The sequence below is a fragment of the Delphinapterus leucas genome, chromosome 20, assembly GCF_059928025.1.
Source record: "Delphinapterus leucas isolate spDelLeu-1000000601 "Yukka" chromosome 20, BTC_Dleu_Yukka2, whole genome shotgun sequence".
Lineage (NCBI taxonomy): Eukaryota > Metazoa > Chordata > Mammalia > Artiodactyla > Monodontidae > Delphinapterus > Delphinapterus leucas.
The window spans coordinates 15,823,971-15,833,094 of NC_143148.1; the positions used below are offsets into that span (position 1 = coordinate 15,823,971).

The window sequence follows — 9,124 nt, forward strand, 5'->3', positions numbered from 1 at the left end:
TGTGAATGTTCTGTGTATCTGAGTGGGTCCACGTACCTTACAGTGGGCATGAGAGGATGTATGCAGCAGGCTGTATGTGCATGTGAGCAGCTTCCCCAAGGACCCCTTCAGCTCTCAAGCATTTCAACCTTATTCTGCTTACTGCGGTTGCTCCCACCAGTGCCAACTTCTTCTCCAGAAGCTATAATAAAGTAATTTTAACAATTAAGTAGAATCTCCCGAATAGTCATTCCGTCAGGAATCCCTTCAAGGAGCTAATGAGGAGTTACTGCACATGCGGACATACACATGGTGGAACAGGCTCCCTAGAATGCCTGGGCTGCATGCACACGTCACATACCTGAGGGCGCAGACCTCTTTGCCCAGCTCTACAATGCTGTGAGGGGCCTCATGCTACTTCTAAAGACTTGAGATTTCTTTTTTCTTTTAAATATTAAGTGAACAGGTCCCCCACCCACAGGGACAGTGGTAGAACTACTTGTTGACCCCAATATCTCTTTTCCCCAGCTTCTGTAGCTGGAGGAACTTGTGATATTTGGCAAGGAAATGGCCGCCCAGTATAAAAACTACATTTCCCAGCCACCTTTGCAACTACAAGTGGCCATGAGACAGAATTCTGGCCAATGAAATAGGAACAAGTTTTGAGTTGTATATACATATTCCTTAAAAACAAGGGGTATCCCCTCTCCCTCCCCTCACCTACCCAGCTGTCCCCAGCCCCCCCCATAATCATTGAGCCTTCCAAACACTTCCCAGGTTTCCGGCAAATTTAATACATGTGTCTCAAAAGTCAATGGCGAGGGTCAAGTGAATAAAATAAAAATGGGGTCATGGGGAAAGGGCCATGGACACACACAAGGAAGGGCAATAGGTGAGTTAGCTGGAGCAGGGGGGTGCCCTTCCTTGGGCATCACATCTCGTCCAAACCGTAGTCCTCCTCGGGGAAGTCCCCCACTGTCACAACGGATGGCTTGACGAAGGCGCCGTACTTGGCCTGGCATTCAAAGTAGCGCTTCCCATTCACACTGCAGGGCATGATGGGGAAGGCAGTGTCAGAGGGCTCCTACTCCAGATGCCAGCATGGCTGGGCTCCCCCAGTAGTACATGTATGCACTTACACATAAATGCACACATACGCGCACACAGGCACACACACAGACGCTACAGGGGGGATCTCTACCTGCCATCGTTTTTCCCTAGCGGCTCATCATAGCGGACACCGATCCAGTAGCCAGGCTTGAAATCTGTGAGTCCTGCCCAGGGGAGAAATCCCAATGAAACCTCCTTAAGCAGCTCACCCCAGATTCGCACCTGCCCACTGAGTATAAAGCCTGTCCTGGCAAAAACCACTCCTTGCTACTACCCAGGACAACCACCACCTCCTGCCCACATCAATATGGTAGCCCCCTTCACTGGTCTCCCTGTTCCTACCCCCATTCACTCAACACCCCCAGCCAAAGGGGGCTCTGTAAAAATCAAAGGGAAACAGCACCACTGCCTTGTCACAAATTCCTCAAAAGCTGCCCGTCTCGCTCAGCATAAAACCCACACTGCTTATGGCCAAATGATTTCTGACAAGGGTGCCAAGACAGTTCAATGAGGAGAGAACAGTCTTTCCAACAAATCGTATTGGGTCAACTAGATATCCACATGCAAGAGAATGAAGGTGAACTCCTACCTCACACCATAACCAAAAATTAACTCAAAGTGGGTCAAAGACCTAAATGTAATATGTAACACTATAAAACCCTTAGAAGAAAACACAGGTTTAAATCTTTGTGACCTTCTATTAGGCATTGACCTCTTACATATAATGCCACATGCATAAGCAAAAAAAGAAAAAAAATTGGACTTCATAAAAACCAAAAATGTTTGTGCTTCAAAGGACACTATCAAGACTGTAAAAAGACAACCAACCCACAGAATGGGAGAAAATATTTGCAGATCATATATCTGATAAAGGAATTGTATCTAGAATACATAAAGGACTCTTACAACTTGTTATGGGCTGTACTGTGTCCCCCCCAAGTCCACATGTTGAAGCCCTAACCCTCAGTAGCTGAGAATCTGACTGTATTTGGAGACAGGGCCTTTGAAGAGATAACTAAGTTAAAATAAGGCCGTTAGGGTGGGATCCAATCCAGGCTGACTGACATCCTCATAAGAGGTTATCTGGACAAAGACTCCAGGGATGTGCTAGCCCACAGAGGAAAGACCATGTGAGGACACACAGAGAGGGTGGCCATGTGCAAGCCAAGGAGAGAGGCCTAAGAAGAAATCAAACCTGCCAAAGCCTTAATCTTAGACTTCCCGCTTCCAGAACTGTAAGAAACGAATTTCTGTTTTTTAAGCCACCTGGTGTGTGGTACTTTGATATGGCAGCCCTAACACACCAATCAATAACAAAAAGACAAACCACCCAGTTAAAAACTGGGCAAAAGATCTGAATAAGCCATCTCTCTAAAGAAGATCTACAAATGGCTGTTAAGCACCTGAAAAGAGGCTCAATATCATTGGCCATCACAGAAATGCAAATCAAGACCATAATGCTCTACCACTTCATACCCATTAGAATGATTGTAATCAAAAAGAGAGGTAATAGTAAGAGCTGATGAGGGCGTGGATTAACTGGAGCCCTCATTCATCGCTGGTGGGAATGTAAAATGGTGCAGCCGTTGTGGAAACAGTGTGGCAGTTCCTCAAAAAGTGAAAGAGTTACTCTGTGACCCAGCAATTCCACTCCTAGGTACAAAGAAATAAAAACACAAAAACTTAAACAAGGATACTCAAAGCGCCAAAAAGTGGGAAGGACCCAAATGTTCTTCAACTGATGAATGAATAAATAAAATGTGGTGTTGCATACAATGCAATATTATTTGGTAATAAAAAGAAATGAAATACTGCCACATACTACAACATGGATGATCCTTGAAATTATGGTTCTAGTGAAAGAAGCCAGTCTCAAAAGACCACGTATTATGTGACTCCATTTATATGAAACTTCCAGAATAGGCAAGTCTATAGAGACATAACATAGATTAGCAGCCAGCTATGTGGATTGGGGGCGCTGGGGTTTCAGAAATGGGGAATAGCTGCTAATGGTTATAGCGTTTCCTTTTAGGGTGATGAAAATGTAAAACTGACTCTGGTGATGGTTGTACGATTCCTGTGAACTAAAAGCTAATGAATGATACTCTTTAAATGGGTGATTTTTTTTTTTTGGCCGTGTGGCGCAGCTAGGGGGATCTTAGTTCCCCAACCAGAGACTGAATGTGGGCCCTTGGCAGTGATAGTGTGGAGTCCTGACCACTGGACCGACAGGGAGTTCCCTAAATGGGTGAATTTTATGGTATATAAGTTTTATCTCAATAAGACTGTTATTAAAAAACCCAAAAAAACCCCACACTGCTCTCTCCTGTCTCCGAGGCCCAGCACAGTCCAGCCTTGCCCATGGCCCGGGTGTGCCCTGATCACTTCGGTCTGTGCTTCCCCTATCACAGGCCTAATAATTCTGCCTGTTTCCCCATCTCAGCTCTGACCACTGTGCCCCAGGCTTTCACCTCAGAATTGATCCCTCTGGGGTCCACTTCCTCCATCACAGTTCAGGTCATATGGCCTCTGCTTCCCACTTCCCTGCCGTGAACATACCAGGCTGCCAGAGTTAGCCCCTGGGTCCGTCTCCCTTCCTGGACTGAGATCCCCTTGAGGGCTGGGTCCCCAGCACTGCCCACCTCAAGGCAGGACACGAGGCCTCGGTGAGCCACGTACCTACATACATGACGGTGCCCCGGCGAGGAGGCTGCCCAGGCGCCTGCACCTCACAGCGGCTGCCCACGGGGATGGCACCGGCCTGGGCCTCCTCCTCAGTAAGGCGCTGGGAGCTCTCGGCCTCCTGCTGTGCCCGCTCTTCTTCACTGTATCGACCTAGCTTGTTGCGCTTCAGGAAGGAGCGGACTGAGTCTGTGGGTGGGGTAGGGGGTGAGGGTCAGACATGGGAGACCACCTGGGAGACCTCTGGCCTAATGAGATAATCTGCCACCTGCACGGGGCCAACACTCCGAGGGAAACGCTTCCGTGCTGGGTGTTGAAGGGCTGTCACCCAAGCCCCCCAAGTCTCCCACCACAGCCCTGGCCTCTCCCCAGGACCCCTGGGCCTCCCCACAATCCCGAAACTAAAGGGAAGGTGCCTGCTTGCAGTCTTTCGCGGTACCCCATCCTCCCGTCCCTTCAGTATCATGCTTGCCTCCACCCAGGCTCGGAAACCTTCATCTTTCCCACCACACATTCTCACCTGTCCCCACATGCCCGCACCCCATTGTCCTGTCGGTTCCACGTATTCTACCATGCTCTGTCCCCTACACCGTGCCCCCAGTGTGACCCTGACCGCCCCCCCATCTGACCCCACATACACACCCCAGACCTTCCTCTCAGGCCCCCTCTGCTTTCTCATGGCCCTGTCTGCCTGCTTGCACTCGGCCACACCCCCCAGCCTCCATTCACACCTCATGCCTGTCCACCCCTGACTGTTCTCCCATGAGCCGTCTGTCCCCACGCCAACCTCACCCCGCCCCCTCCACTCCCCCACACTTGCCTGCCCCACTGCCCACACCACCGACTCGCCCTCAGTGTCCCCGTCTATCCTGTCTGCTCCCCACCCCCTCCCCTAGCCCCCACCCCTCCTTGTGCACCCCGTACTTTGCCTCTGGTCGTAGGCTTCTTGTGAGATCTCGTATTTCTCCACCTTGGACATGTCCTCATACTCCCCAAGACGGGCACCGCTGTGGTCAATGACCTGTAGTGAGGAGAGGGAGGTCAGTGGGGATCAGGGTCTGGGCAGAGAGGCCTGGGATGCTGCGGGGGGCGAGTGTGGCTGCACATTGGAGCGTTCCATAGATTTAAGTCTCTCCTGTCTCGGAAAAACCACATTACTCTACCCTCACCTTTACCCCAGCCTTCTTGCCTGCCCTGAGCCCAGCCGAAGGGGTGAGAGCAGGTGTCTACAATGGCCATCTCCCTCTCTACCACCCATCCAAGGCCCTGGAGGCTGCATCTGCTTCCAGATGACCCCTACATACTGGCATCCACATCACTGATGGCCCCAGGACACTGGAACCGAAGGGCAGAGCTTGGGCCTTGCTCATGAACCCTCTGGGCAGTGTGTCTATCCTCTCTGGACCTCTGGGACCCTCCTAGGCTGACCCCAACTTCCAGATCCTGATGCATCTCTTCTGTACCACCCCCAACATTTATTCACTCATCACCTGCTGAGCTCCTCCAAGGCACCCAGCTGGGCCCCGTGCTGGGTACTAGGGACACGGTACAAAAATAGATCAATCCCTGCCCTCAAGGAGTGCTCATTCTTCTGGGAGGCCAACCAGAAACAAATGCACAGAGATGGGTATTAAACACCAGATGACGACAAGGTTCTATGCAGACAAATACAACAAAGAGGCTTCTGGAAGGAGGGGATGTCTGAGACAGGCCTGAAGGAACAAGCACAAAGTCCCAGATGTAGAAATGTCTTTAGCTCCTTTGAGAAACAGCAGGGCCAGCACGGCGGCAGTGGAGTGAGCCAGGGGGAGAGTGGGAGACACAACAGATCACTGGAGACTTTGGCTTTTACCTAGAATGAGATGCAGCCAGGGAAGGGCTCAGCCAGGAGGGCTCTGATCTGACACAGGTGTTTACACACTCCCTCAGCTGAGTGTGGGAAGCAGACGGAGGGGCACAGGGATGGGAGCAGGGAGACGGCTTGTGTGATGGTCCAGGAGGGAGAGGATGGAGGCTGGGCCAGGGTGGGGGCAGTGAGGGAGGAGAATCTGGATTCTGGATAGATTTTTGTGGGTGGAGCCCATGGATCTGCGGACAGATTAGATGTGGGTGTGAGGGAAAGACAGGGGTGAGGAACACCCTAAAGCGTTTGGCCTGAGTCACTGGGCAAAACAGAAACGGCCCTTATTTCTGGCTAACGATCACTAAGAATTTCCACTTTCTATATCAGGGGTTTTTCTAAGTTTGAGGTTGCTGTCATTCGTTGTTGCAAGAAATATGGGTGAGGGCTTCCCTGGTGGCGCAGTGGTTAAGAATCTGCCTGCCAATGCAGGGGAAACGGGTTTGAGCCCTGGTCCGGGAAGATCCCACATGCCGCAGAGCAACTAAGCCTGTGCACCACAACTACTGAGCCTGTGCTCTAGAGCACGCGAGCCACAACTACTGAAGCCCGCGCGCCTAGAGCCTGTGCTCCGCAACAAGAGAAACCACCACAATAAGCCTGCTCACTGCAACAAAGAGTAGCCCTTGCTCGCCATAACTACAGAAAGCCGCGTGCAGCAACGAAGACCCAACGCAGCCAAAAATAAATAAATTTAAAAAAAAGAAATATGGGTGATATTTATAAACAGAAAAAGAATTTTAGAAAAAATACAAATTCTCCAGAGGCTCCACCTCTGGGAAGCTTTCCTTGTATGGCCTCAGAAGTCAGCACCCTGTCTATACCTGAAACCATGTGTGATACCTTCCTGTTTGAGGACGCCACTGCCCTGCCTGACCCACCAGCATCCCAAGGCTGAAACTGCCCGGGTCAGTCCAAAGTCAGTCCTATGGGCTCAGCACAGTCCCGACCTGCTCCCACAATGGTCCAGGACCCATAACCTCAACTGGACTATGGAAGCAGTCTCCTCCTTGGTCTCCCTACTCCTCTGTCCTCCACTGTCTGTTCCCCACATGCAATCAGAGGGAGCCTGTGAACACCTGAGTCAGACCAGGACCCTCCTGGCTCAGAGTCCTCCCCTGGCTTCCACTTCCCACCAAAACAGGACAGGTCACTCTTCAGCCCCTGTACCCCACTCTGCTCCCTCCCACCTCAGAGTGTTTGCACATGCTGTGCCCTCCTCCTGAAGCACGCTCTCCCCTTCTTCAGTTAACTTCAGGTCTCTGTTCAGGCAGCACCTCCTCCAGGAAGTCCTCCTGGATCTCATTGATGGGTCAGGCTCCCCAGTATAGGATCTCCCAGCTCTGTGATCTCCTCCTGCATGGCCCTCATCTCACTGACCCTTTACATTTGTTCCTGTGAATATTTAGCTAACGCCTACCGCACTCACTGGACAGAGCTAAAACACAGACCTTCTCAGACTTGATTCACAGCTATATCCCTGGCATAATGTGGATGCTCAGTGAACAGTTATAAATAATTGAAAGAGACAAAAAAGACCCAGTTCTCTGGGTACACTAACTTCTGGAGCCATGCAGACTGAGGTAAAAATTCTAGCTATGTCTCTCCTCAGGAAATTCCATACTGAAACTAAGTTTTCTCTTCCGCAAAATAGGGTTAATTACGCCATTTTCCAAGTATTATTTTATGCATTCAACTCATCATTCAACAATGTTTCACTGAGCATCCTCTCTGTGCCAGGCACTGCTCCAGGTATTGGAGAAAAACACACAGTATGCCACAGGTGATTAGTGAGAAGGACAAAAATCAAAGAAAGTGGGAAAGGGAGGAGGTTTAAATTTTATACTGAGGGCAATGAAGCCCTCACACCCGGAAGGTGACATTTAAGTAAAGACTGGAAGGAAGGAGTGAGACATGTGGGCATAGAAAAAAGAAACATTCAGGCACAGAGAATAGCACATGCAAAGTTCACCTGGGATGCTAGGATGTCTGCAGAGTTTTGGGGGGGCGGGGAAGACTGAGGACAGAGAGGATGATGTCAGCTGATGCATGCAGAGGTCTTCTGTGTTCTGGCTTCTCCCAATATGTGAGCCTCTTTGCTCACCCTGACCCACCTCACACTCTGTTCCCTCTGCCTGGAATGACCCTCCCGACTCTTCTCTTAGGTCATCCTTCAGATCTCAACTCAGGCATCCCTAACTTCAGGAAGTCCCTTCTGATACCCCGAGGTGGGGTCAGGCACCTCTTCTGGATGCCTCCAGTCCCCTAGGCTTTTCTCAGCCCAGTCCAGACCAATCTGGCTGCCAATGTCTGGTGATGGGTCTGTCTCTCTCACTGCTGGACTGGGAGCTCCATGCGGTTAGGGCCTATTTTGGTTATCACACAGCGCAAAGCACATCAAGCATCTATTGAATAAATAAATGAATGGAGAGGAGGGATCCCAGGTAGGGAGGCCTCACATGGATGCGACAGCCGTCATCTACGGGGTAAGAGCCCAGCAGTGCATCCTCCTGATCCAGCTTGCTGTAGAACTTGTCGTCAGGTCCATACAGCTCCAATTCCATGCAAGAAGCAGGGCTGCCCACAACCAGCTGTAGTTTACACTGTGGGGATAACAAGATGGGGAGGCGGGGACGAGGTGGAAGGCTGTCAGTGGCCCCACTCTCTGCCCTGAGGCTCCGCCCTTTGTATCAATAACCATCACCCATTCCTCGCTCCTCCAAGAGACCTACCATTTAGGACCCACCTGGTTAACCCTGGCCCCACCTCCTCTGGTCTTGCCCCCACTCCCTGCAACCTCTTTTTTTCTCTGGCCCCGCACCCATTCTCTGGAACCTCAGGTTCCTTCTGGCCCCGCCCCGTTGAGGTCCAGTCCAGAACCTCTGCAACCTCGGCTTATCTCTGGCCCCTTCCCTACGCTGGGGAAGACCCTCCATTTCTTCTTGACCCCGCCCCCTCAACACTAGCCCCGCCCCTCAGGACCCCGCCCCCACGGCCACACCTTGAACTCAGCTACGGTGAGGCTGCGACTGTACCGCTTCTGGGAGCGAAAACTGTTGAGTGAGCTGCTGATGAAAACGTTCACTGTAGGCGCCGACAACCCCGTCACCTCCATCTCGCCGCGCCCTGCAAGGTCCCACAACCCAGTCAGCCGCCTCACACCGACTCCGCAGCCGCCGCCGCCGCCGCCGCTTCTGGGATATCAGCCCCTCCCCCTGCTCCCGGACCTGGCCAATCCACGCCCTCCCGCCAGGGGGGTCCGCCAATCGCCGCGTCTCTTCGCCGCCGCCTGGAAGAAGTCCTGGGTAGGCCCAGCCAATCCTGAGAAGTCTCTCACGGTGCACAGTTCTTCCAATAGCGTCACGGGAAACGGCCTGGCGGGCGAAGGCTGAAGCCGAGAGGAAGGACTGGCAAGAGCTACCCCTGTCGCGCATGTGCACTGGCTTCAACCTG

General features: G+C 51.8%; 1 protein-coding gene across 2 annotated transcripts; it reads right to left on the reverse strand.

Moving 5' to 3' along the window:
- Positions 1–749: 749 nt before the first annotated feature.
- On the reverse strand, positions 750–9,018 carry TBCB (tubulin folding cofactor B). 2 transcript variants are annotated; one of them, XM_022586429.3, is made up of 7 exons: positions 8,899–9,018; positions 8,673–8,797; positions 8,131–8,274; positions 4,696–4,792; positions 3,769–3,960; positions 1,181–1,253; positions 750–1,025 (listed from the first exon to the last, which is right to left on the reverse strand). In XM_022586429.3, exons 2-7 carry the CDS (start codon positions 8,784–8,786, stop codon positions 911–913), a joined length of 735 nt encoding a protein of 244 aa, XP_022442137.1. In that variant the 5' UTR covers positions 8,787–8,797; positions 8,899–9,018; the 3' UTR covers positions 750–910. The 2 variants fall into 2 exon arrangements, with proteins under 2 accessions (XP_022442137.1, XP_089758483.1); XM_089902357.1 differs by lacking the exon at positions 8,899–9,018 and having other exon boundaries at positions 8,673–8,861.
- Positions 9,019–9,124: the final 106 nt, after the last annotated feature.

Excerpts from the sequence above, each read along its gene's own strand:
- TBCB (XM_022586429.3), bottom strand. The coding sequence starts at position 8,786 with ATGGAGGTGACGGGGTTGTCGGCGCCTACAGTGAACGTTTTCATCAGC. Across the intron at positions 4,793-8,130 it reads ATGACGGCTGTCGCATCCAT|GTCATTGACCACAGCGGTGC; the intron begins GTGAGGCCTCCC and ends TCCTCACTACAG. Across the intron at positions 1,026-1,180 it reads CTAGGGAAAAACGATGGCAG|TGTGAATGGGAAGCGCTACT; the intron begins GTAGAGATCCCC and ends CATGCCCTGCAG.